The sequence below is a fragment of the Pogoniulus pusillus genome, chromosome 15 (genome assembly GCF_015220805.1).
Source record: "Pogoniulus pusillus isolate bPogPus1 chromosome 15, bPogPus1.pri, whole genome shotgun sequence".
Taxonomy (NCBI): Eukaryota; Metazoa; Chordata; class Aves; order Piciformes; family Lybiidae; genus Pogoniulus; species Pogoniulus pusillus.
The window spans coordinates 5129741-5156788 of NC_087278.1; the positions used below are offsets into that span (position 1 = coordinate 5129741).

Genomic DNA, 27048 nt, shown 5'->3' on the forward strand with positions numbered 1-27048 from the left:
AGAGGTTCTATCTGAATAGCAGGGGGAAAGGCTGCCCGGTGAAGTTTTGGAGTCTGCTCTGGACGCATTCAAAAGCCGTCTCGGTAGATGCTGTGTAACCTGCTTTAGCAAAGGGCTGGATGTTCTCCGGGGGTCCCTCCAAACCCTCAGCGTTCGGCGCTTCCGTGACTGCTCTGCCCGGTCTCCGAGGAACCGCCGCTCACCGCCAAGGTAAAATGCGGGACGCTGCAAACCTCACTCCTGTCCGGACCGTGACTGCAGCGCCCACGGAGCGCCACTCGCAGCCGCAGCAGTACCACCGGCAGCCGCCGCAGTGCCGCCCGCCCCTTCCGCCGGCGCGCCCGCCCCTGCCACCGCCTCCTCCTCCCGGCAGCCTCCCGGCGGTGGCATGGCGGCGCCGGGCGCCTAGTGCCGCACGTGTGGCTGTCGGTGCGGGGCTGCGATCCCCGCCAGCACTGCTGCCGCCATGAAGAGCAAGCCCCCAGCCCACCAGTCGGGGAATACGCACCGGGTGAGCGCTCGTCCGGCACCGCCGGAGCTCCACGGCTGGTGGCCGGGGGGAAGAGGGGCTCTAGGTTTGGTTTAGCGGCCGTGGCTGGCTCCCGAGGCAGAGCCGGGGGGAAGAGGGGCTCTAGGTTTGGTTTAGCGGCCGTGGCTGGCTCCCGAGGCTGTGCTGGGGCGAAAGAGGGGCTCTAGGTTTGGTTTAGCGGCCGTGGCTGGCTCCCGAGGCAGAGCCGGGGGGAAGAGGGGCTCTAGGTTAGGTTTAGCGGCCGTGGCTGGCTCCCGAGGCAGAGCCGGGGGGAAGAGGGGCTCTAGGTTTGGTTTAGCGGCCGTGGCTGGCTCCCGAGGCTGTGCCGGGGGGGGAAGAGGGGCTCTAGGTTTGGTTTAGCGGCCGTGGCTGGCTCCCGAGGCTGTGCCGGGGGGGGAAGAGGGGCTCTGGGTTTGGTTTAGCGGCCGTGGCTGGCTCCCGAGGCTGTGCCGGGGGGGGAGATGTGAGGTCGGGTGGTGTGGCAGGGCTGGGGGTTTCCGTAGCGCTGCGAGGGGGTCTTGGCAGAGCCACCCGAGCTGAAGTGCGGCTGGCTCCTTCTCCGAGCGCTCGGTGCCACGTCCGAGAGCTGGCTCGCCCGCTGCACGGAACCAGGCACACCACAGCCTCAGGAAGCTGATCATATCTGATGAGGATATTGATCTGGGCTCTATTTTGGGCAAGGCATGAGACTGGCAGTCGCTGAAATCGGAACAGCATCTTTTTCAGCATGGGAGGTTCTCCTCCCCTGCTCTGCCCTGGTGAGACCACATCTGGACCACATTATATCCAGTTCTGGGCTCCCCAGGTCCAGAGGCATGGGGTTCTATTAGAGAGTGTCCAATGGAGGCTACGAGGATGATTAAGGGTGATGAGAGGCTGAGAGACCTGGGACTGTTCAGTCTCAGAAGAGATCCTGTTGACATCTATGAATGTGAGGGGTGGGCATCATAAAGAAGGTGCCAGTCCCTTTGCAGTGGTGTCCTGTGATAGGAGAAGGAGCAACAGATACAAACTGGAGCATGGGAAGTGCCATCTCAACATGAGGAAAAACTTCTGCACTGTAGATGTGATGGAGCACTAGAACAGGCTACCTAGAGAGGTTGTAGAGTCTCCTTTCAGGTCCCATCTGGATATAGAATTGTAGAATCAACCTGGTTGGAAGAGACCTTCAAGATCATCCAGTCCAACTTATCACCCATCCCCGTCCAATTAGCTAGACCATGGCACTGAGTGCCTCATCCAGGCTTTTTTTTGAACAGCTCCAGAGACATATTCCTGTGGGTTTGTTTTATCTGCTGGTCACCATCAAAAAGGGACTGTCACCTTTGTCTTAACACCCACCCCTTAGATATTTATAGGCATTTGTTTGGTCTCAGCACTGAACAGCTGCAGTTCTCTCAGTCTTTCTTCAGAGGAGAGAGATGTTCGAGTCCTGTAGCTCTCCTTTGGACTCTTTGCACTAGATCCCTGTCTTGAACTGAGGAGCCCAGAACTGGATGCAGTATGTATCACAGTATCATCAGGGTTGGAAGAGACCTCACAGATCATCAAGTCCAACCCTTTACCACAGAGCTCAAGGCTAGACCATGGCACCAAGTGCCACATCCAATCCTGCCTTGAACAGCTTCAGGGACGGCGACTCCACCACCTCCCCAGGCAGCCCATTCCAGTATCCAGTGACTCCCTCAGTGAAGAACTTTCTCCTCACCTCAAGCCTAATGACCCAGCCTAGGTGATCCTGCTTTTGCAGAGGGGTTGGACTTGATGATCTCCAGAGGTCCCTTCCAACCCCTACCATTCTGATTCATAGAATCATAGAATCAACCAGATTGGAAGAGACCTCCAAGATCATCCAGTCCAACCTAGCACCCAGCCCTATCCAGTCAACCAGACCATGGCACTAAGTGCCTCATCCAGTCTTTTCTTGAACACCTCCAGGGACAGTGACTCCACCACCTCCCTGGGCAGCCCATTCCAATGCCAATCACTCTCTCTGCCAACAACTTCCTCCTAACATCCAGCCTATACCTCCCCCGGCACAAGTTGAGACTGCGTCCCCTTGTTCTATTGCTGGTTGCCTGGGAGAAGAGGCCACCCCCCACCTGGCTACAATGTCCCTTCAGGTAGTTGTAGACAGTAATAAGATCACCCCTGAGCCTCCTCTTCTCCAGGCTAAACAATGTATGGCATGGAGAAGTGCAGGCTGCAAGCTTAGGTGGTGCCGAGTAGGGAGCAGGGAAATCATTGGTCCTGCTTGTGGGCATTGGAAGCATTTGGGGTTTTTTTGCCTTAAACTTTTGGTAGGGCTGTTTCTAGAGCGATGGTGTTTTCTGGTGGCCTGTCTTTAGAAGTGGGGTTTGTGTGAGGAGTGAGTGACAAAGGTGTGTGTGTCCTTTTGCTTTGCAGTTTCTTACCTTTTCGGAACGCTTAAGCAATGTTAACATCGACATCATTCATCGGATTGACAGGACTGGGAGCTACGCTGAGGTAAGGGACAGCAATTACAGTTGTCTTCTGAAAGCACATCCCAAGTGGATATGCTCCAGGACAGATTCCTTTAAGACCTTTATTCAGGATGGAAAAGAGCTCACAAAATGCTACCTTTCCTGAAGCCTCATTTTGTGCCTTGTGCCTCTTTTCTTTTGGATCCGCTTTGCAGTATTCACGGATTCACAAGTTGCATCAGGGTGGGAGGGATCCTCAAAGGTCATCTTGTTCAGCTCCTCTGCAGTGAACAGAGACATCTTTAACTAGATCAGGCTGCTAAGGACCATATCAAGTTTGACATTGAATGCCTCCTGGGACAAGACCTTGACTGCTGTGATGGTTTGGGTGTTTCCTTCCCTCCCATACTTTAGAGATCACCCAGACTAGGCTCAGTCGGCTCTGGGAATACAAATGAAGCTATTTATTTACAGCTAGCACAATATACAAGCAGATATTTACAGTATATACAGTTATAGACAGAAATATACAATGTAAAAAGGTAATACAGAAACACAACTCTCCTCCCAGAAACCTGAGTCCCCAGGAGGGGCTCTCAACCACCCCTGCACCTTCCCCCTGCCCCTCTCAACCTTACCACAGTCCTAAGGAAGAATGAAGGTTCAGCGAAGAGGTTACGAAGCAAAGGTGAGTGGAAGGTGAGGTTAGGGAGATGCAGCTCAGTCAGAAGCCCAAAGCAGACTGTGAGACAAAATGGTGAGAGTGTTATCTAATGTTTTTGTTTCTTCTTCAGCAAGACTCTGAGGGGAGTAGACATCACCATTGTTTTCCTTTCACAGCCTATGATCTAGTTCTTCTCACCAAAACATTCTAGCTAGCTTCAAACCAGCACAACTGCATCCCTGGGCATCCTGTTTAACAGTGCCACCTTAACGGCTTCCATGTGGCTGGTGGGCCCGTGGGTGTTTCTGAGCATGGAAGATGCTGGTGTGGCAGGCAGTGCTAGCTCTGGCCCTGCAAAGACCTAAAGGTGCTGGGCAATTGCAGTGCTTGCAGCACACACTTAAAGCACGGATGTGTGTCTTCATAGATCACGCAGAAGGGTCATTTATCTGTGCCCTGTAGGTCATAGTTGTGATTTATAGAATCATAGAATCAACCAGGTTGGAAGAGACCTCCAAGATCATCCAGGCCAACCTATCCCCCAGCCCTAGCCAGTCAACCAGACCATGGCACTGAGTGCCTCATCCAGGCTTTTCTTCAACACCTCCAGGGACGGTGACTCCACCACCTCCCTGGGCAGCCCATTCCAATGCCAATCACTCTCTCTGACAACAGCTTCCTCCTCACATCCAGCCAAGACCCACCCCGGCACAACTCAAGACTGTGTCCCCTTGTTCTGTTGATGGTTGCCTGGCAGAAGAGGCCAACCCCACCTGGCTACAGCCTCCCTTCAGGTAGTTGTAGACAGCAATGAGCTCTGCCCTGAGCCTCCTCTGATGCAGGCTGCACACCCCCAGCTCCCTCAGCCTCTCCTCATAGGATTTGTGCTCCAGGCCCCTCACCAGCACTGTCGCCCTTCTCTGGACATGTTCCAGCACCTCAACATCTCTCTTGAATTGAGGAGCCCAGAACTGGACACAGTACTCAAGGTGTGGCCTGAGCAGTGCTGAGTACAGGGGCAGAATAACCTCCTTCATCCTGCTGGCCACACTGCTCCTGATCCAGGCCCGGATGCCATTGGCTCTCTTGGCCACCTGGGCACACTGCTGGCTCATCTTCAGCTACTCTCTATCAGCACCCCCAGGTCCCTTTCTTCCTGGCTGCTTTCCAGCCACTCAGTCCCCAGCCTGTAGATTATAGCCTTTTACAGGCTTTCACCTCCTGGCCTGCTGCATTGTCCTAAAATTCTTGCTCTGTAGCTGTGGGGATGCCTAAAGAAATATTTCCAGATGTGGTTTTGTTCTATGAAGCAAAGCTTCAGGGAAATTCCACAGCCCCTTTGGAAATGAAATAACCAAGATTTCCTAGAATGTTTGTGCAGTACCAATGGAACTTGGTAGTTTTCTTCATTTGAAGCTCTCATCTCTTCAGGCTGTGCTCTCATTAAGGTTGGTAGTTACTGTTGTTGTTTCCACAGGAGGTTGAAACCTACTTCTCTGAAGGACTCCGGAAATGGAGGGAACTGAACCTCACTCAACACTTTGGTAGGTTGCTTCTTGCTTTCCTGAAGCTGTTAAAATAAGGTTTTATCTGCATCCAGAGCCCAGTGGGAGGTTCTCTGTTGCTTAGCTTTTGGCCTGGGCTGTCAAGAGCAGTTTAACACTCTGCATGCTTACCAGAAACTGCACTAGTTTTTCAGGATTCTTCCTTTTGTGCTTCCAACAGTGCAATTCTACTGTGAAGTGGCCAACAAATGCCAGTCCTTCAACCAGTTGGTCTATTACCAGAACACCATTGTTCAGAGCTTGAAGACACATTTGCAAGTCGAAGGCAGTCTTGCTTATCAACCCCTTTTAGAGTAAGTGTGTGGTGGCAAAATGTAGCCAGAAGCCTTGATGGTGATGCAAGTAAGCATCAGTCCTGTTGTGAGTCATATTTTGGGTTGTTTTTGTACACAAGGAAAATACATCAATCAGATGTCCAAAGTGTTCCTATTTCCCCAGTAAGAGCTCTATGGATCTAAGTATTGGGGGAAAAAAAAAGAAAGACAAGAAAGCAAATTATCCTGAGTGCTTAGTGAGTGTGAGACAGAATGTTCATTTACTTTGCTTTATGCTAATCATTTGTATCTTATTGTTTACTGTTAATCATAGAACCAGAGAATGCTTTAGGTTGGAAGAGACCTCAAAGATCATCCAGTTCCAACCCCCCACTATAGGCAGGGACACCTCCCAGTAGAACAGGTTGCTCAAGGGCTCATCCAGCCTGGCCTTGAACACCTCCAGGGAGGGAGCATCTCTGGGCAACCTGTTCCAGTGGTTCACCACCCTCACTGTAAAGAACTTCTCCTAACATCTAGTTTGAGTCTCCCCTCTTTCATAAACCCATTACTCCTCATCCTGTCATTACAAGACCTTGTAAATGGTCCCTCCCTAGCCCTCCTCCAGATACTGGCTACTACAAGGTCTCCTCAAGGCCTTCTCCTCTACAGACTGAGGATTTGGTTTCTGCTTGATTTCTTAGAAGTCCTAATCTGGTTGTTTTCTTTAAAATCTTAAGATTCTTACTGTGCACAGTTGCCTCCTAGGTGATGCTTAAAGGGGGAAGTAAAGGTGATTTTGTCTTTCTTTCCAAAGAGACTTGTGCAGGGTTTGACTAGGTTGTTACTGCTTTGTTTCTGACATGCACTGACACTGATGTGTTTTCTGAACCCCAGTCTAGTGGTGCAGCTGGCTCGAGACCTTCAAACTGATTTCTATCCTCATTTTCATGACTTTTTCCTGGCCATCACCAAGTTACTGGATACACAGGACACAGAGCTGCTGGAATGGGCTTTTTCCTCTCTTTCCTATCTCTACAAATACTTGTGGAGGTTGATGGTGAAGGATATACACAACATATACAGGTAAAAGCTGTTTTTATTGTCTGCCTTGATCCAACAGTCACTAGGTGCTATTGAAATACAAATGCCAACCAGATGTGTATGGCTTAATGCTTCAACATCTTTGTTTCATGCTTTCCATGACTCTGAGCCTCATTATCATACACAGTTCCTTTGAGATCCTACTTAGTTTCATGGGTCACTGTATTGGAAGAGAGATCTTGGATGGGGTGCAGAGTTAAGGCCTTCAGTTCCCAGATAGGAGAGGAAACATCCACCTTAACTGGGTAAACAAAGCTTGGAAAGACTTTGGATTGTCAGAGTCATCTTGGAGACCTGTGACCAAGTCTAAATGGATTGCATAAATCTCTTCAGCATCAGTTGAGTGCTTCAGTCATACTTTTATCATTTCTGAGTTGCAGACCCCTAGATTTAGAACACTGAATGGATTCCTTTGAGAATTGTTCCCTTACCAGTGTTTTCCCCTTTGTATTTCTTTCCTTTCTTTCTTTCTGCTTAGTGAGAGATCATACACAGTTTTGTATGCCTTGAAACTCCTAGTTGCAGGATGCTGTGGATGTGGAAGGTTGACATAGGCTCAAAGGGAAACTGTGCAGCCTTGGGGGAGTTACCAGATACATAGGAGACATATCTGTCTTGGTGGGGTCTGTGAGCTAGAGTTGCAGGTGGTTGAAGGTTGTTTTTGGTATGTGCTTGGCTTGTTTTCAAACCTTTCCCAGGCATTTACTTGCAGCTGCTCTTAAACTGAATGCTGGGCTGCATGGTCCTGTGGCCTGACCCAGCGTTGCTACTTCATCAGTCTCACATTTCTGTGGCAGCAGTGCTCTCTTTTTGTCACAGCCAGCAGGTCCATACTGCTTCCTCCTAATTTCAGTTTGGCACAGGTAGAGCAAAAAGGGGTTTAGAATTTCTCCCCAGCGCAGCAAAAGCTGTTGAGCATATTGAGAAACATCTGCTTGGCTGTGAATCTGAGGCACCACTCACTCTGCAGGGAACATGTGCTGAGCCACTTGCAACCCTTACTGATGCTTACTGTCCAACTGCAAATATTTATCATCCCTGTAAGTTGTATCTATAGAAACTTTGCACAGGAGACCCTGTTGGCTCAATGGAAATACGAATCTGGTTTATCAAATCAGCTTTGGTTTTATCTGCTGCTGCTAATTATATTTGTAGAAAATCTTACCACTGCAGTTCAGTCTGTATGGGTTCAGAGATTTTGGAGGTGTTTCTCAATGCAGTTTCATTTGCCTGTCGTTTGGCTTTCTTTGTAAAGCTCTGTTCTTTATCAGTCAACCAGGTTGGAAGAGACCTCCAAGCTCATCCAGTCCAATCTAGTACCCAACCCTGTCCAGTCAACTAGACCATGGCACTAAGTGCCTCGTCCAGTCTTTTTTAGAACACCTCCAGGGAGGGTGGGAAGGAATTGAGTTGAGGACAATATTAGCTCTCTCTAGGAAGACAGATTATTAGGGTTTTTTTGGGGGAGGAAAAAAAAAAGACAATATAAACTGAAAACAGAAGTTTTAGAACCAGTTGGTGGCAATTCTTGCATTGCTTTTAAGACAATGGCTTATTTTATGTCTTTACAGGATGTACAGCACCTTACTGGCTCACCACAAACTTCACATCAGAAACTTTGCTGCTGAAAGTTTTGTCTTCCTAATGAGAAAGGTGAGATGCTTGTACTTTGATGCTATCTCCGTTCTGTGATGGCTCTTGGATTCAGTGTATGTACTGGAAAGTAATAATCTTTATGAATTATGACTATTATTTTCTGCATGAATATTATTTTTTGTTATTAATATTCAGAAATCGGGGAAATTCCCTGAGGATCTTTGGATTTTTGGTCGACAGGAAGCAATTGCACAGAATTAAACAGTTTAAACAATCAGAACTTGGAAAATAGGAACACAAGAACAGGAAGAATTCTAACTATGCCTCTGGGGTGTTGGCATTCACTCCAGCTGATGTACTCATCACAGTATCATCAGGGTTGGAAGAGACCTCACAGATCATCAAGTCCAACCCTTTAGCACAGAGCTCAAGGCCAGACCATGGCACCAAGTGCCACGTCCAATCCTGCCTTGAACAGCCCCAGGGACGGCGACTCCACCACCTCCCCGGGCAGCCCATTCCAGTGTCCAATGACTCTCTCAGGGAAGAACTTTCTCCTCACCTCCAGCCTAAATTTCCCCTGGCACAGCCTGAGGCTGTGTCCTCTCGTTCTGGTGCTGGCCACCTGAGAGAAGAGAGCAACCTCCTCCTGGCCACAACCACTCTTGAGGTAGTTGTAGACAGCAACAAGGTCACCCCTGAGCCTCCTCTTCTCCAGGCTAACCAATCCCAGCTCCCTCAGCCTCTCCTCGTAGGGCTGTGCTCAAGGCCTCTCCCCAGCCTTGTTGCCCTTGTCTGGACATGCTCAAGCATCTCAATGTCCCTCTTAAACTGGGGGGCCCAGAACTGAACACAGTACTCAAGATGTGGTCTAACCAGTGCAGAGTACAGGGACAGAATGACCTCCCTGCTCCTGCTGACCACACCATGACTCTTTTGGTCCCTGTGTAAGTCTCCTGTATGAAGAATGCTTCCAAACTTGTGGTGTAATCCCAGGGTAACATAAAATATTTCAGGCAGAGGGAAGAGATGCTGCTAAGCCACTAGTGTGAGCTGCATACACGTGGCTGCCTTCAAGGAGCTGTAAACAAGGAGAGGCAGGAAGGCTGACAGGAAGGCATGGTGAAGAAAAGGCTAATGTGGAAAGGCACAGTTTCTAAATCATCCCCATTTATATACTTGATTTTGAAATCAAACTGGCCAATAGGCACTAGAATCATAGAATAAACCAGGTTGGAAGAGACCTCCAAGATCATCCAGGCCAACCTAGCACCCAGCCCTATCCAGTCATCTAGACCATAGCAGTAAATGCCTCATCCAGTCTTTTCTTGAACACCTCCAGGGATGGTGACTCCACCACCTCCCTGGGCAGCCCATTCCAATGGCACTAGCACCAGTGTTATCTGTCCAGGCGGTCAAGGTCCTGCTGCAGAGCCCTTCTGCCCTCCAACCCAGCCACATCTGCCCCCAGCTTGGTGTCATCTGCAAACTTGCTGATGCCCTCATCCAGATCATCTATGAAGATGTTAAAGAGGATGGGGCCCAGCACTGATCCCTGAGGGACACAGCTAGTGACAGCCACCAGCTGGATGTGGCACCATTCACCACCACTCTCTGGGCTCGGCCCTCCAGCCATTTCCTAACCCAGCAGTTTAATGGCCTCTCTCCATCTGGCAGCTCTGAGTAGAGAATAACTTTGGGATTTTTTCTTATGTTTTGTAGGTTGCTGATAAAAATGCAATCTTCAATCTAATGCTGTGTGACCTGGGGGAGCACCCCAAGAAGGTGGAAGGTGTAGGACAGCTACTCTTTGAGATGTGCAAGGGTGTTCGAAGCATGTTCCACTCGTGTGCAGAGACGGTAAGGACACGAAGAGATCTCAGTCTGGTGGTTGCCACCTCAGTGGCTCCTTGGTGCATTCTGTTCTTTATGTGGCAAGATCTGAAAACCTCCTTCTAGGGCTGTTAGATTGTTTTTAATTAATTCCCATGCACTATTCCTGTATATTAATAAAGTTCTGCTTGCTGATATTTCAGATTTTAAGGGATAGCCTTTATTGGGTTTTTTTTTTGCCTGTAGAACCAAGCACACTGGGATATTTTATCAGTATATTGCAGTTAATTGATTACTTGATGTACTTTTTAAGTGCAAGGACATGATGTTGATCTTTTCCTGTGCAGGTTATGAAGTTAATTCTGGTAAAGCTGGGGCCTGTTACTGAAGAAGAAGTTGAATTGCCATGGGTAGCTGTAGGAGAAGCCTTTGAGCAGATGATCAGATCAGCTGTACTCCATATCCATAAGGAACATTTTGCCATTGTCTTCAAGTGCCTAGAGGTACACTGATTATTTTGTCTTTTTAATTCCTGAGGGACAGGAAAAAACTCTGTGGATTTATCAAGAAAAATATTTGTTTCTTATTAGACCAGAATGGGTTTGTTTCTGCTTTGGAAATATTAAGTGCAGCAGCATGAACATGGGAGAAATCCTACTCTTCTTTTGACAGTTCAGAGCAACCTTGGTGGCTGTGCTTCAGGTGAGAAAGGAACTGATGTATGTGAGACTTAGCTCAGTCCCATATCTGGGCAAGAAGATTTTGTGGGATCTGCTTTTGCAGAAACAGATATCCCAGTTGCTGGAATGGGAACAGTAGGGCTTGCTTTACATCACTGAACTAGATATGCTGGTGATTCCAAAACCTCTTAGTAAAGGGGACACTTTTCGCCCTGCAGATGTCTTTACAGCAAAGACCTGGGCTGAGCCTGAAGAGCCACGTGTAAGCCTTGGGGCTACGTACTGAAAATCAGTGTTCTCAGCTCAGATGTTCCCATGGTGCTGCTTGGGGCTTGCTTTCCAAGATTTTAAGGAGCAGAGTTGAGTGCTGTGATGGGATTGATCCAGAGCTGCTCCATTATGTGTATTACTAACCTCTAAGCATCCATAGTAGCATAATAATGCATAAGGTGTAAGAGTACTTAAGTCCTGATGACTCCAATGCAAGCTGAGTGTTTCCATATCATTGTGAAGCTGTGGCCAAGTGTTTCTTTGTCTTTCTCTTTCCTGTTTTGTATATTGTTTATTGGCCTTTTAGGAGACCCTGGAGGGTCTTCATTTTGGAGGGCATTTGTGTTTCTGTCCAAGGAGTATGGGATGTGTGCTTGTACATAATGGGAATCACCTAGTGATTCTGCAGGGTTTAGTTTGTTGGCCATGAATGAGACAGCCACCAGTGTTTTGTCAGGCAGGTGACATCTGATTCTTTAGACTGCCTTTCAAATAGCAGTAAGTGAAACAAGGTCCAATGATTCCTGTGAAACATTTTGTTTTCCTTTTCTATTTAAACAGGAGTCACTTTTAGACCTGCAGAGGAAAATAACTAAGACCAACTGCTGTGTGGCTTCAGAGCAGATGGAAAGGGTTCTGCAAGCTTATCTGATCCTAGTGCAACATGCAAATGGATCCAAAATCTCACTGCCTGAAGATGTCTGTCGGGTAGGTCAGACCATCACTTTGGCTGGTGTGCCAGGGAAGTGTCCATTGAATTATGGAAGGGATGTGGTAAACTCACATACTTGTAGGCATTTCCAGCACATCATTTGGCTTAGAACTTGAGTTGAGTGAACTGAGATACTTCTTTTGAGTATTGTTGCCTCTCTGATCCCATGACAATTTACTTTTGTACTGTAATGCTGGTGTAGTCCTCTTTTAAAGGAGTGCAGGGGGCAAAGGGGTTGCTGCTTGTAGAGACCAGTTCCTGGCACTCTAAAGTAAAGACCTAGACCCCTGTATCAGTATTAGAGCAGTTCTACCAGATCCACATGCATTTCACCCCGTGGAGTTCAAATCTAAGTTCAATGCCTTCAAATTTCAACAGGACTGCTAGGATTTATTTCTGTGTGCTGAAGCTTAGAACACTATGCCCTCTTGCTCCCAGGGACTGTCCAGGTCAGTCAGACCAGCCAGTCACTGTCTTCATAGATAATTATCAGGTTTTCTCTCTTTCATTTCAGATTTTAATCAAAATGTTACAAACACCACATCTCTCATCATCTTGCTGCACCACCCTGCTGAACACCATTTCTGCATTCCTGCTGGCTGAAAATGTTTCCTTGCCTGATTCTTTGACCAAGGAAGCTATTGAGAAGGTAACAAGGATTGCTGCTTACATCAGAAATCCTGGAGTTCAAGTTCCCTAGAGCAGGCTGGTATCAGGACATTCCATTTTGGGTTAGGAAATACAAAGTTGTCTTTAGCCTTTTTGCATAGATAAGCTGCCTGATGCCTTTAACAGTGTCTGCTGGGACTGCTTGACAATCTTACACAGGCTGTCAGCATAGGAATGCCACTGTGGCAGTGAAAACCAGGCTCTGACTGCAACACAGCCTCAGCAGAGATAGGAGGGAGAACAGAGAAGGGACACATTCTGCCTTAGATTACAGAACAGGTCAGTGAGCTGGCCTTAGTGAAAAAACTGCATTTTACATTAAGCTGCCAGGCATTTGGTGAGCATGGCTTAGCCTCACAAACAGGGTCCAGGCAAGGGCAGTTAGGTTTAGAAAGCACAGGGGTAGGTATAGCTCAGTACTGCCATTGCTCCTGAAACACTGACAGGGTTAGCTGTGTGCCTTCCTGTCAGATGCAGCACTGCAAAGATTAAAAGGACTTATGGAGTCTGATTCTTCAGTTTTCCTGGTACAGTGCATTATGATTTTGCAGTTTAAAGTGCAGATCACAGTGGCACTGTGTGTGTAAACAAACACTTGAAAGGAGAGGTGCCATGTGATTTACAGCAGGGGAACAAGGCCCTTGCAGTTGTTTAGAAAAGATCAGGTTTCTTCTGGTCTTCAGTGTTGGCTTGTGGTGAAGTGAGTTTGGTTTTACCTGTGGCATGAGTCCAGTTTTGCTCACGAGATGTGGTCCTTCTAACAGTTGAGGATATTTGTGTGGGCTCCTGTTAAACTGGAGGAGGCTTAAAGCTGTCTTTGTCTCCTGAAGGTTCTGGGAAGAGGGCATCTGGAAGACGGTTTTGAACCTCGACACTGGGTGTATATTTCTGTGTAACACATCTTGGTGTTGAGGAGATTAATCCTGGGTGTCTTAAAGGACCATTCCTAACCTGAGTCCTTTGGAAGCACAGAGAATGGCTTTGCCCATGAGGTAGTAAATTTTCTGCAGCCTGCTACACAGGAAAAATACTGAGTTAAAAATGGAAGGGGCTGAGGGGATGGAGCCAGCCTCTTCTCAGTGATGCCTAGTGACAGGACAAGGGGCAATGGGTAGAAGTTGAGGCATAGGAGGTTCCATGGGAACCTGAGGAAGAATATTTTCCTGTGAGGGTGACAGAGCACTGGAACAGGCTGCCCAGGGAGGTTGAGGTTCTTGAATATCTCTCTGGAGATATTCAAGAACTGTCTGGATGCGTTCCTGTGTGATCTGCTCCAGGTGATCCTGCTCTGGCAGGGGGGCTGAACCAGCTGATCTTTCGAGGTCCCTTGCAGCCCCTGACATTCTATGAGTCTAAGCTTTTTCCTACCAATTGGTGTGCCTGTGTAGCAGTCCTAGAACTTTCAGCTTGCATTTTCCACATCACACCAAAGAGATGCTTAAGCTGTCTTTGCATAGAGCCAGCTCGGATCCAGCGGAGTCTGTTAGAAAGGGTGGTGTCAGCAGGATTTGGTTTCTGTATCTGGGCTGTCACTGAAAACAGTATTGTTGTGTGTGCCTTGACTGACAAGCCCTGCTAGTTGTGAACAGAGAGCCAGGCAGAGAGAGAGTGATTTTGCCATTGGAATGGGCTGCCCAGGGAGGTGGTGGAGTCACCATCTCTGGAGGTGTTCAAGAAAAGACTGGATGAGGCAGTTAGTGCCATGGTCTAGTTGACTTGATAGGGCTGGGGGATAGGCTGGACTGGATGATCTTGGAGGTCTCTTCCAACCTGGTTGATTCTATGATTTATGACTTCAGAGCATCTCTGATTCCCAAAACATAAAAAATGTCCAATGACTAATGGAGAGTTAACTGTGAGATGTCTTTCATTAGTGTGTTCCTGTCAACCTTTCATTTGCATCTTGCAGGTGTTTGCCAGTGGATTTGAGCAGCACTTCCTTTTGGACTTCTCCGAAGCCATGTTCACAATGAAGCAATTTGAGAGGGTAGGAGGAAGCTCTTCTGCATTCTGTTTATCTTTTTCTGTTGACAAAGGGAACAACTGGGAAATCCATGATAAATTTAGCTTGTTCTGTATGCTGAAGCATTTTGGTGTCTTGATATGATGTTTGCTTGAAGTTCTGGCACCACCTGATAAGTGTGAAAGAGGTTGCACGTGTGCTGAAGTGTAGTAGTGATGCTTGGGGTTGGAAATAGTGACAAATACCTGTGCTCACAAAAAGAAGCTTTTCTCTTGGAAATTAGGGGTGGGCTTGTTATGAGTGGAGTGAAGAGAAGGAGCAAATGCAAATCAAGAGTAAGGGATGTCTTAACTGGTCAGCTTTGGAACTGGTGATCTGAGAGGAATCAAATTAACTTTCAGCTCTCACTGCATTTAATCAGAGTTGAGGAAGAGAGATGTTGAGGTGCTGGAATGTGTCCAGAGAAGGGCAACAAAGCTGGTGAAAGGCCTGGAACACAAACCCTATGAGGAGAGGCTGAGGGAGCTGGGGGTGTGCAGCCTGCAGAAGAGGAGTCTCAGGGGTGACCTCATTGCTATCTACAACTACCTGAAGGGAGGCTGTAGCCAGGTGGGGTTGGTCTCTTCTCCCAGGCAACCAGCAACAGAACAAGGGGACACAGTCTCAAGTTGTGCTGGGGGAGGTCTAGGCTGGATGTTAGGAGGAAGTTGTTGGCAGAGAGAATGATTGGCATTGGAATGGGCTGCCCGGGGAGGTGGTGGAGTCACCATCCCTGGAGGTATTGAAGAAAAGCCTGGATGAGGCACTTGATGCCATAGTCTAATTGACTGGATAGGGCTGGGTGCTAGGTTGAACTGGCTGATCTTGGAGGTCTCTTCTATGATTCTGTGATTAGATCTGGGGCCAGCTGAAGTTTTGCTTAAGTCATTGGTATTATAACAGTAAGTCTGTGTGGTGTTGTCTTGGAGCACCAGGACTGGTAAGTCTGGTGCTTCACTCACTCCTTTGTGAGTGTTTGTTTTCCTCTGTGTCTGGTATTGTGTGTTGTTGTTTTTTGGTTTACTTTTGTTTATTTCCTCATAATTAAAGAGATTTACCAATCTTTTGGGTTTTTTTTGTCCTTTCAGCATTTTCTTCCATGCTTTCTAGCATACATTGAGCATTGCTTCTCTGGCACCAATGTCACTGCAAAGGATGAAGCAATGGCAATTCTGGCTAAACTCATTCTGGTGAAAGCAGAGCCTCCTACCATTGGTTCCATGGCATTTGAAAAGTATCCTCTTGTTTTCACTGAATCATCTGTCAGGTGAGTTCTCAAAAGCTTAGCAAAGCCTGGATGTATCTGTGTGGCTGCAGGCCTGAAGGCAACACAGGGGTACATGAGAGTTGCCCATCAGTATTTGTCAGGGTTGTGTAAATAGCAAGTTGCTGGCAAGATTTCAGACCAAGTGATAAAGTAGAACCACATTTTCCTTCCTGAGATTATTTGAGAAGGGATACTGCTCTGGAAAGGTTATCACTGATACCAAAAAGCTGATGAGTGCTGCAGTAGGTGTGTAACAGGAGTTATACACCAGCATGCATACTGCATCCGTGGCCACTTAATCCTCATGGTGAGTGCTGCACTCCAGGTTCTCATCTTTACTAACCTGTGCCACATCTTTCTTCCCTGTATGCCTAGATCTTGTCCAGGAGCTTTCTTGACAGCTGTACCATAGCTTTGCCATAGAGTGCAGCTGGGTACCAAAGAGCATGTTGCAAAGCTGCTTTGAAACGAAGTGGTTGCTCTCCCTCTGGAACCTCTTTGGAAAGATTGTGGGTAACCACTGTCAAGCACAGAATAAACCATTGCTAATCTGTAGGTAATAATTGTTCTGATCACTCTAGCTCAGATAGTTCAAGACTTTCACCTGCAGAATGGTGACTTGTGTTGCCTTCTACGTAAGGTTTTAATCTTCCTGAGAACAATCCACACTGTGGAGTTTGCCTTATTATTATTTAATAGAGTGAAAATATTTGGGTTAGGAAACAGGAGGTTGAATCAAAACAACTAAGTTTGGTTTTCTTCACTCATTCTTGGATTTGTAGTGGTTTGGAGTACATAACTGAGAGGACTTTTCTCCTACTTAGAACTCTTTTTGTGCTCCTGCGTTGTCAGCAGTAGAAATCAGGGCTGGGGATGCATACCACATCTCTTATGTAGGATGGAATTAGCAAGACCTGAACTAATTGTGAAAGGTATCTGGCCAAATTGTTATTAAATACTCTTAAGCTGCCCCCTGGTAGTCTGGAACAGTACTTTATTGTCTTTATGTTACATGGATGTTTGATTGGGTTAGTTGGTTTGGGGTTTATTTTTTCCCAGTGTATAAATGAAACTTCCTTTTGCTGCAGGTTAAATTCATTGCTACTTATCTTATCTGCAGGGAATATAAAGAGCAAAATATTTCTTCTCTACATCCAGCTTTTACAAATAATGGGCTTTGATCATCAGAGGCATCTGAAATCTTCTTTCTCTGGATCAACAATCCTAATTGCTTCTGGTTTATCTCAGAAATTGTTTCTTAAAGCTCTAATAATTTTTGATGCTGGGGGATTTTTTTGTTAGCTTCTGTATTTCTGGTAGAATGGAGCCTGTGCACCCTTCAGGTTGTAGTTTTGCAAGCACTGGGTGGAACTGAAAGATTGCTGTCCATGGGGTGTGAAGCATTACTGTTTATGTATTCCAGCATGGTGTCACTCTACAGATGGCTTATTGATTTGGGCTCTGCTTATGGTTCCTTTTAAGTCCCCAGGCTTACAGAATTGTAGAACAGCTGAGGTTGGAAGAGACCTCAAAGATCATCCAGTTTCAACCCCCTGCCATAGGCAGGGACACCTCCCACTGGAACAGGTCCCTCAAGGCCTCATCTAACCTAGCTTTGAACACCACCAGGGAGGGAGCAATCACAGGGTCTCTGGGCCACCTGTGCCAGTGTCTCACCACCCTCTCTGTAAAGGACTTCTTCCTAACATCCAGTTTGAATCTCCTTTCTGCCAGTTTAAACCCATTACTGCTTGTCCTGTTATTCCAAGACCTTGTAAATAGTCCCTCCCTAGCCCTCCTATAGGCCCCCTTCAGATACTGGAAGGCCAGTACAGAGTCTCCTGGAAGCCTTCTCTTCTCCAGGCTGAAGAGCCCCAACTCTCATAGCCTGTCCTCATAACTTCAACCTCACTGATTGTTTTTGGTCATCCATTAGTCTATCTGTGCCTGTATGGTCATGGTTTATTATCAATAATCAGAGTGCACCTAGAGGCTGTGTGTCCTAGCTGTGAAGTACTGTCTTTCCTTGAAATAATGATTTGTTATTTCTTGTGGGCTGTGTTTTGGGCTCCTCAGCATGACTAGGGGATATTCTGTGCTGTGGAGGACAGTAGAAAGAAAAAAATCTCTTGGGGTGGCCAAGTCCTTTCTGTTACAAGCAGCAAACATATTTTGAGTACCATAGGAGGAAAAGGAAGAGTGTCTGGTATGTAATGCTGAGTTACTCAAAGGCTGTTTTGTTTTTAGCTCTAATATCAGGCAACAAACAAGTAAAAGAGAAGGAAAAAAGGCAGCAGTACCAGTGTTGGATCATGTACTGTCTTTAATCCATTTCCCAGAGGAGGAGGAGATCACCGACCTTTCACAGCCGTGGGTTGCCTTGGTTGTACTGCCACATATTAGGTAAGAGACTTTCTAAGGTACTGTTTCTGTAATAGTGTCTCATTCATTGTCTGTTGGAAATAAGAGGGCAATCATTATGAAGCCTGGCATAGGGAAATCCTGGGAGTCAGTAGTAGAGTCAGGAATAGTTTGTTGGTTGCTTACTCCCTAGATTTTGTACCTCACTACATTCTTGACATAGAATCATAGAATTAAACAGGTTGGAAGAGACCTCCAAGATCATCCAGTCCAGCCTAGCACAATTGACTAGACCATGGCACTAAGTGCCCCATCCAGGCTTTTCTTCAACACCCCCAGGGATGGCCACTCCACCACCTCCCTGGGCAGCCCATTCCAATGCCAATCACTCTCTCTGCCAACAACTTCCTCCTAACATCCAGCCTATGTTCCAGGTTCTGTGTTTTAAGCACTGTCCTCTCTAGACTGGTGGGGTTTTTTTTGTCATAATTATGACTGCTTGAAGGAAATAGTTGGAAAGAAGTAGCAATGAATACAACTACTTAAATTGTGAACCAGGAATAGCAAAAATGATGTGCTGCTGGTTTCAGATGTGGGGTGAGCTATCTTAATTTAAGAGAGATGTGAAAGAAAGCTGTCATATGTAAGTGTTAAGTGTAACAGAGATAAAAGTCTTGCCATTTATTTTGGACAGACCAATGGAGAAGGAGAACATTCTGCCTCGTGTGACAAGTTTCATAGCTTCTCTCTTTGCAGCCATTGACAAAGGGAGCCTCTGCAAAGGTCAGTTGTAGTTGTTTCCCATGTCTTTGTTGATACATAAAATATATTAAAGAGGGGTTTTTTTTCTATCACAAAGCATGAAAATGAATGTCAGTAGCATTGTATCCAGATTTATTACCCAGCCCAAGTAAAACTGGGAAAGTAAAGCATGGGAGGAAGCCTATTTCTTCTTCATAATAATAATGAGGCAGCAGATGTGCTGCAAAGTGGAGGACAGAGATAATTGGGCAGGAAAAGAATACAGTGAGGAAAAAAGAGGAAGGAAATCAACCTAAACCAGATCCAGGCTGAAGTGAGGGAGAAACTATTGACTCACAAGCTCCAGTTAGGCTATTCCAGACCTAGAGAGCAAAGTCTGGGACATCATCATCATCCCTGATGCAAGCAGCAGCACCAATTGCAAAATGTTGTGTCTTTAAGCATAAGTGGTCACTGCTTGGCTTCCCTCTCTGACCAGAAAAAAGCAACAACAATTTAACTGAGCTTGAACTAGGCAGGGCAGTTGTTAGTTAGGTGGAATTGCAAGTATTTGGCCTTGTGCCAAATTATGAGCAAGTGTTGGAATGCCCCAGGTTAGTGTTTATAGTTCCTTGGTTTGGAAAGGCTTGTCTGACCTTTTCCCTTCATAATTCCTTTATTAACATTCCCAAATGTATCCCCCAATTAGAGTCATAGAATCAGACAGGTTAGAAGAGACCTCCAAGATCATCCAGTCCAACCTATTACCCAGCCATGTCCAATCAACTAGACCATGGCACTAAGTGCCTCATCCAGGCTTTGCTTGAACACCTCCAGGGACAGTGACTCCACCACCTCCCTGGGCAGCCCATTCCAGTGCAAATTACTCTCTCTGTGAAGATCTTCCTTCTAACATCCAGCTTATACCTCCCCTGGCACAACTTGAGACTGTGTCCCCTTGTTCTCTTGCTTTTACTTCTCTAGTCTTTGTCAAGCATGGTCCTTTTTGATGTGACCCTTTCTTCTATGGTCCTTGCACTTTGCATGCTGTTTGATTATTTTAGTGGCAACAAACTTACTCTAAAGAAAATACACCCAAATCTTCTTTGCATCTTTGGTGACAACAGTAGCAGCTCTGCACCAGCTCCATGTTTGTGCAAGAGGCAAATGACTATTTCTTTCTTTGCCTATAAGAGAAAAAGAGTTCACTGCTGGTGGCTGCCCACTCATTGCAGGAGGATTGGACAAGATCACCTTTAAGAGTCCCTTCCAACCCAATGCAGTCTTTGAGTCTGTGAAATGCAACTCTTGCCTCCCATTGTCCCATCCTAAACTTCTTTGCTTGCTTTTCCTCACCTTTCTCCCAAACTAGGGTTTCTGGACACTTTCTTCATCCTCCAACATTGTTTGCAGCACCATGATCTGTACAATTCCTTCACCTTGTACTAGGACTCCAGTTTCCTTTCACTGCCTATGAAAGGCACACCCCAGCCCTGAGTTCAGATCATATAGATCTGTCTGCAGTGAGGTGGGAGCCCCTGTTTTTGTCCAGCACAGACATAATACTACTCAATAGCATGCAAAATAGAGCTTGGAATCCTGTGCCCTTACAATATTGATGCAGAATGCTTTATTCTACCATTGCTTGCTGTTTCTTCTCTTCTCTGAGGTGCTCCTCACAGACCTTAATGGTGAGCAGGATTCAGCATACACCTGGGAAACAGCAACTTGGAATAGAGGGCTGTTTTCCAAGGAATAAATGGGAAATTAGTGCTCTGTCCCACTTTGTGTTTTTTTTCCATGGCAGCTGGTAGCATGTAAGAAAATTCTACCCTTCAAAACATTCTGGTTTAGGAGCCTGGATGGAGGAAAAGGAAATTACTTAGTTTATTAAGCTAATTTAGGAGTGTCAAGGGAAAGGAATTGCCTTTCCACTTCCTTGCCCCGAAGGGCTTTGGTTCTCCTGTATTGCACAGTAATCCAACACTAAAAAAAATAGGTTTAAAAGCATCAAATACATTTGGAGTCATAGAATCAACCAGGTTAGAAGAGACCTCCAAGATCATCCAGGCCAACCTAGCACCCACCCCTAGGCAATCAACCAGACCATGGCACTAAGTGCCTCATCCAGGCTTGGCTTCAATGCCTCCAGGGATGGTGACTCCACCACTCTCTCTGCCAACAACTTCCTCCTAACATCCAGCCTAGACTTCCCCCGGCACACCTTGAGACTGTGTCCCCTTGTTCTGTTGCTGCTTGCCTGGCAAGCCCAACCCCATTTGGCTACAGCCTCCCTTCAGGGAGCTGCAGACAGCAATGAGCTCTGCCCTGAGTCCTCCTCTTCTCCAGGCTGCACACCCCCAGCTCCCACAGCCTCTTCTCACAGGGCTGTGCTCCAGGCCCCTCACCAGCTTCATTGCCCTTCCCTGGACATGTTCCAGTACCTCAACATCTCTCTTGAATTGAGGAGCCCAGAACTGGACACAGCACTCAAGCTGTGGCCTGAGCAGTGCTGAGCACAGGGGCAGAAGAACCTCCCTTGTCCTGCTGCCCACACTGCTCCTGAGCCAGCCCAGGATGCCATTGGCTCTCCTGCCTGCCTGGGCACACTGCTGGCTCATCTTCAGCTCCTCTCTGCCAGCACCCCCAGCTCCCTCTCTGCCTGGCTGCTCTCCAGCCACTCCGACCCCAGCTTGGAGCTGAGACTCTTGCAGCAATGCTTGGCTCCACATCTCTGCTCTCTGTGTATGTGACTGTGATGGAAACAAATGCAAACTGGAAGCTGCTTGCAGCTTTCATGGCTGACTCGTTGGAGCAGCACTTATTTTGATAACCCATAAAGGAAATGTCCCTTTAGTTATGATAATGGCCAAAAAACCCACATGCTGGTTCAAGGGTGTGTGTGTTACCCTATTTTTACAACTGCAGCCATTTCAGGGTGGCCAAGCACCATATAAACACAAGTCCTTGTGAGCTGGGTAAATATACAGGTTGTTCTTGTTCTCTCTCTGCTCCAGGAAGCCTGTTTGTGGCCTGCCAAGCTGTAAGTACTCTTCTTAGTTTGGCAGAGTCTTCTGAAATACTCCATTTGTTACCTGTGGAGCGTGTCAAGAGCTTAGTGACGTAAGTAAACTCTGTGATCCTTTGTGATTCTCCTTGGTGTGGCAAAGAGTTGGCTTTGCCTTTCTGTAGGTGCTTGTTAAATGCCCCTCTGGGTGCTGCCTGTTCTGCTAGGTTGCCATTATCACTTGATTATTGGGATTGTGTAAGGCAGGAATGTTACAGGCACTGTTTGCGTGGGTTGTGTAGTACTTTTCCAGTGACACATTCCCTGCAAACTGAAGCTTTCCTAGACAGCTGCTTCAGAGCAGTGCCAAATAAGTTGGTTCTAGTTTAGCCTAGGGGCACTATGTGTGGTAACTGTGTTACAAGAGACAGGAATAGCCCTTCTGATTTGTGTCAAAAGCTTGAACTTGTGCTGTGTGGCGGCGGTGTTGGCATTCCACCATGTCCACCATGGCCGTGTGTGTGCTTGTTCCACAGTGGGAGGAGGTTTTGGAGGCTTTTTGTATTTATAATTAGCACACCTCACTGGGGGATGGAGGGAGGCTGCTCTCTTTCCAGCAAATTCTCCTAAATCTGTCTTTTCCCATCATTGTTGAGCTGGAGTATCTCCCAGGTCCTTGGTAGCCTGACTTCAAAAGAGCCTTTTCAGTTAGGAAATTGTGGCACTCATGTCTGAGGCATGACAGAGATGAAACAACTTGCCCAGCTCAAGCAGGAAATCTGACAGCAGGCTTCAGTCCAGTGCTTTTCTGCCAGCCTTGGACTGAAGGTGTGGAACTGATTTGGTGCAAGGGATGTTAGGTAATGGCAGGAGGTTTCCCTATGGTCGATCTGGGTTCCTGGTGCTTCATCTAAGCCCAGGTTATTTCTTTCCTCTGCCTGAACACCTTAGCAACAGCAGCAGCTATTGTCTGACATATGCAGATCTGTTTTCTGCAGCTGTGTGTGTGTGGGTCCAGCCTTCTAGCTCCAGCTTGACAGGTCTGGTTAGCAAAAAGGAGTGTCACAGTATCACCAAGGTTGGAAGAGACCTCATAGATCATCAAGTCCAACCCTTTACCACAGAGCTCAAGGCCAGACCATGGCACCAAATGCCACGTCCAACCCTGCCTTGAACAGCTCCAGGGACGGCGACTCCACCACCTCCCCGGGCAGCCCATTCCAGTGTCCAATGACTCTCTCAGTGAAGAACTTTCTCCTCACCTCCAGCCTAAATTTCCCCTGGCACAGCTTGAGGCTGTGTCCTCTTGTTCTGGTGCTGGCCACCTGAGAGAAGAGAGCAACCTCCTCCTGGCTACAGCCACCCCTCAGGTAGTTGTAGACAGCAACAAGGTCACCCCTGAGCCTCCTCTTCTCCAGGCTAAACAATCCCAGCTCCCTCAGCCTCTCCTCGAGAGAGAGTAATCTCTTGCTTCTTGGGTTGTCATGGGTAACTGAGCTTTGAGACTGCATCCAGCATGCCCATGGGATTTTGTTGGCCTGCTGGTGCCAGCAGAGTCTGAAGTCATGTGGAATTTCCTCTTATTGTTGTTGTTGTCACTGCTGATTATTTTCCAATGCCTGCATTGTTGCAGTGCTCTCTGCCATTAAAGCACTCTGGGTTTTCAGCACCTTTCCTTCAGACCCCTCTGCGTTGCTGCTGGCGGATCTCTATTACACGAGGCTGGCATTGTGTGGCTGCCAGGAACCCCTTTCCCAAGAGAATCTCATGGACTTGTTGGAGAAGTTGCATCCTAACATTTCCACTGGTGTTTCCAAGGTAATCTCTTATTTTGGGCACATGCAAGATAATTTGCATTTTAAACATGTGATTTAAGTACCCTGAGTTAAATGACAGAAATCAAACATTCAGGCTGGAAAAGACCCTCAGGATCGCCAAATCCAACCGAAGTGGTGAAGGCTGAGAGGTGAAACATGAGCCTGTGTAAAGCAGCTACTTCTGTAGTATCTCTTTAGGACTAGGAGGCTGCCACGGGGCAGGCAGGAGTTAACAGAGGTTAACTTTTAGCCCTGTGAGTTTTTTCTCTTCCCTGGAGGGGAATTGGAGCAAGAGCTTAAGGTATTCTTTTCGCTTTGCCTGCTAGGCTGCAGGACCTCATCTGCTTTTCAGGTCTAGGAGAAGCTTGGTAAAATCAGCCTCCTGTGCAAAACAGGGAGCTCTCTGTAGGGGTGTGTGTGTCTGTAGATGCAGCCTACATTCCCCTGCATGCTTCTGACTTATGTCCCCTCTTTGGCTAGGTCCGGCTGTTGACTGTTCGTATTCTAAACCATTTTGAGAATCCACCTTCAGCACAAATCGAGGTAGGGCTAAAACTTTAACATTTCAAAGCCATCTGTGTTTGATGTTGAGTGTGAACTGTTTTCTGCTTTTCAGAGAGAAAGCATATGTCTGCTAGAAGTCATCCTCTGCTTTTGTGCTTTCATATTCCAGTTGCATCTCCTCTCGATGCTTTCAGATGTGTGAGGTTTGATGCTTAAGTGGTGGAAACCAGAGCGAGTCTCTTGACTTTGTGTTTTGGCCCAAAATGACTGGGACTCTGGGTAGTTTTGTTGAAATAACTTTCAATGAGAGAAGGACACTCAATAAAATTCATGTCCCTTGTTTTTTCAGGGTGGTGACACAGGGGAACTTCAGCCAATATTTGCCACACTGCTCCAAGCAGAACTTGTGCCAGCAACAGTGAATGATTACAGGGAGAAACTCCTTCATTTGAGGAAACTAAGATGTGATATAGTCAAGTCTGCAGTACCAAATGAATCTTTGCAAGAGGTAAGCAGTTATTGTCAAAAAGTAGTTGTCACATTCCTCTGTTCCATCACACAGGTTGCAGAGTTTTTAGTAAGAGTTCATTAAAAAAATTATTTAGTTCCCAAATTTGGTTTTAGAAAACTCATTAGTAGGAATCTGAGGTCCCCTTGTGCTTGGGACTGTTGTGTTTTCTTGGGTATTGAGCAGAACAGCAGCAATATCTAGATAGATGTCCTACATTCATCAGATTTTGATATCATGGAAAGGAAGGCAATCTGTGAACAAATAAAATCATCACCTTGCCATACTTTCAGTATGGTTGAACATTGGTAGGATTCCCAGTGGCTGTGGCAGAGCTTAGCTTCTGAATCTTGCAGCAGGGTGAAACTCTTGTGTGCCTATGATGGTTGAATCTCCTCCACTGCTGAGCCAAAGGGGGCCTTACTTTCTGGGTGGTGGAAGTATCACAGTTTAGCCAGCAACTAAGCACCACACAGTTTCTCATTCACTATCCTCTCAATGGGATGGACAAGAGAATTAGAAGGTTAAAAGTGATAAAACCCATAGGTTATGCTGAGGGCAGTTTAATTGGTAAAGCAAATGCTGCACACAAAAGCAAAGCAAAACAAGGAATCTGGTCACCAGTTCCCCTCAGCAGGCAGGTGGTCAGCTATCTCCAGGAAAGCAGGGCTCCATCACACATTATGGTTACTTGGAAAGACAAACATCATCACTCTGAGCATCCTCCCCCTTTCTTCTTCTCTGCACAGCTTTATATGCTGAGTACAGGGTTATAGGATGTGGTCAGTGGTCCCAGCTCGTCCCCTCCTGGCTTCTTGTGCCTCTCCAGCCTCCTTGCTCGTGGGGTGCTGTAAGAAGCAGAAAAGACCTTGACTCTGTTTAAGCACTGCTCAGCAGGAACTGAAACATTGTCAGCACTGTTTCTAACACCAAGCCAAAACGTAGCCCTGTACTGGCTACTGTGAAAAAATGAGCTCTGCCACAGCCCAAACCACCACAGAGATCATGGATGGTGCTGGAAGGAAGGGTTATATTTTTGTATGGCTTTTACTATATCTGTTTTGTCTTTTTCACATCTTGACTTCTAAGCTCCTGTGAGAAAAGGTGGTCAAGGAGCCAGTCCAGAGGACATGCTTCTAGGCCTAGTGCACTGAAGAGGCCTCAGGCTAAACTTCCCTCTTTCTGAGGTCCTTAGTGCTGCTATGGCAGCTCTGGAGTTTGAGGAGGAGAGAGGCAAGCCAGATCACCTGCTGTGCCTGAACTCGTGTTGCACATTCATGGTGAAGAGCCCTCAGTGCAGCTTACAGTAAATGAGCTCTAGCTGTTGTCTTGCAGCTGTCAGACAAGGAATGATGGTGTCTGTGACTTGCTTGAGAGCTTCTTCAGTCCAAGTTTGCCATTTGAGAGAAAGGAAGGTTAACAGAGGTTGCTTTGTCTTTATTGTTATCCTAGGTGCCTCTTCGATATCTGCTGGGGATGCTTTATATTAACTTCAGCCCTCTCTGGGATCCTGTAATTGAGCTCATAACGTGAGTATGTGTGGTTGAATGCTGCATTCTGTGGTTGTTTCACAGAACATTCCTTCCAGTGTTGTCTGAACAAAAAGCTGAGGTTAAAATGTCTGATTTGGAGACACCTGTTGTTAAAATGTCTGATTTGGAGACCCCTGTTGTGATGGTTTCAGTGTTACCTGCCCCCCACCACTTAGGAATATCACCCAGACTAGACTCAGTCGATCTGCAAACTGAAGCATGAAGCTATATTTACAGCTTAGCACAATATACAAGCAGATATTTACAACATATACAGCTGTGCACAGAAATAGACAAGTTAAAAAGTAATACAGAAACACAACAGCCCTCCCAGAAACCTGAGTCCCCAGGAGGGGCTCTCAACCACCCTTCCACCTTTCTCCCACCCCTCTACCTTACCCCACACTTTGCCTTACATTCAAGGTAAGTTTGGAGAGTCAGACAGGGGGCTTAGGAAGCAGAAGGATTAGTCAGACAGCAGGTTAGGTTAGAAAGAAGTTCTTGCAGCTCTAGAGACAGAGGGAGACTCTGTTACCTGTGTTTATGTTCTTGTTCTTACGCATCTCAGCAAGCCTATGAGTGAAGCAGACACCACCATTGTTTCCTTTTCACAAGCTGTAGTCTAATTCTTCTCACCAAAACATCCCAGCTGGCTCAAACTAGCACACCTGTGCCCAAGAATCTTCATGTGAAATCTTCTGAAACAAATGTGCTGTCTCGGTTCTAATTGAAATTTCCCAGACTCAGATGTAGTTGATAGAACCAATAACAATTTATAGAATGCCCTTCCCTCTTCCCCAAAAGAAAAGGAATAAGATGGAGAGAGAGGAAAGACATGCAGACCTAAAGAAATCATCTCACTGCAACTTGGAATTAAAAGAAGAAAAGTTTACCAATAAATACAAGGTCTATGAGGTAGGGAAGCTACAAAGGTATAGGGAAGGGAAAAACAAGATACAAAAACAGGTAAATATACAACCAGATTGGAT

General features: G+C 46.7%; 1 protein-coding gene across 1 annotated transcript in view; it reads left to right on the top strand.

Annotated features, from left to right (window-relative positions):
* Nucleotides 1-385: 385 nt before the first annotated feature.
* The window catches only part of UTP20 (UTP20 small subunit processome component), an 88388-nt gene continuing 61725 nt past the window's right edge, over nucleotides 386-27048 (top strand). The window contains exons 1-19 of the mRNA XM_064155017.1: nucleotides 386-511; nucleotides 2936-3016; nucleotides 5115-5181; nucleotides 5363-5495; nucleotides 6354-6542; nucleotides 8132-8213; nucleotides 9879-10016; nucleotides 10337-10492; nucleotides 11501-11647; nucleotides 12166-12300; nucleotides 14230-14307; nucleotides 15411-15589; nucleotides 17837-17992; nucleotides 18645-18733; nucleotides 21709-21814; nucleotides 23366-23516; nucleotides 23996-24058; nucleotides 24369-24527; nucleotides 25980-26056. Of these exons, the coding sequence (XP_064011087.1) occupies nucleotides 467-511; nucleotides 2936-3016; nucleotides 5115-5181; nucleotides 5363-5495; nucleotides 6354-6542; nucleotides 8132-8213; nucleotides 9879-10016; nucleotides 10337-10492; nucleotides 11501-11647; nucleotides 12166-12300; nucleotides 14230-14307; nucleotides 15411-15589; nucleotides 17837-17992; nucleotides 18645-18733; nucleotides 21709-21814; nucleotides 23366-23516; nucleotides 23996-24058; nucleotides 24369-24527; nucleotides 25980-26056 (2231 nt within the window). The 5' untranslated portion in view covers nucleotides 386-466. The remainder of the gene's footprint in view (nucleotides 512-2935; nucleotides 3017-5114; nucleotides 5182-5362; nucleotides 5496-6353; nucleotides 6543-8131; nucleotides 8214-9878; nucleotides 10017-10336; nucleotides 10493-11500; nucleotides 11648-12165; nucleotides 12301-14229; nucleotides 14308-15410; nucleotides 15590-17836; nucleotides 17993-18644; nucleotides 18734-21708; nucleotides 21815-23365; nucleotides 23517-23995; nucleotides 24059-24368; nucleotides 24528-25979; nucleotides 26057-27048) is intronic.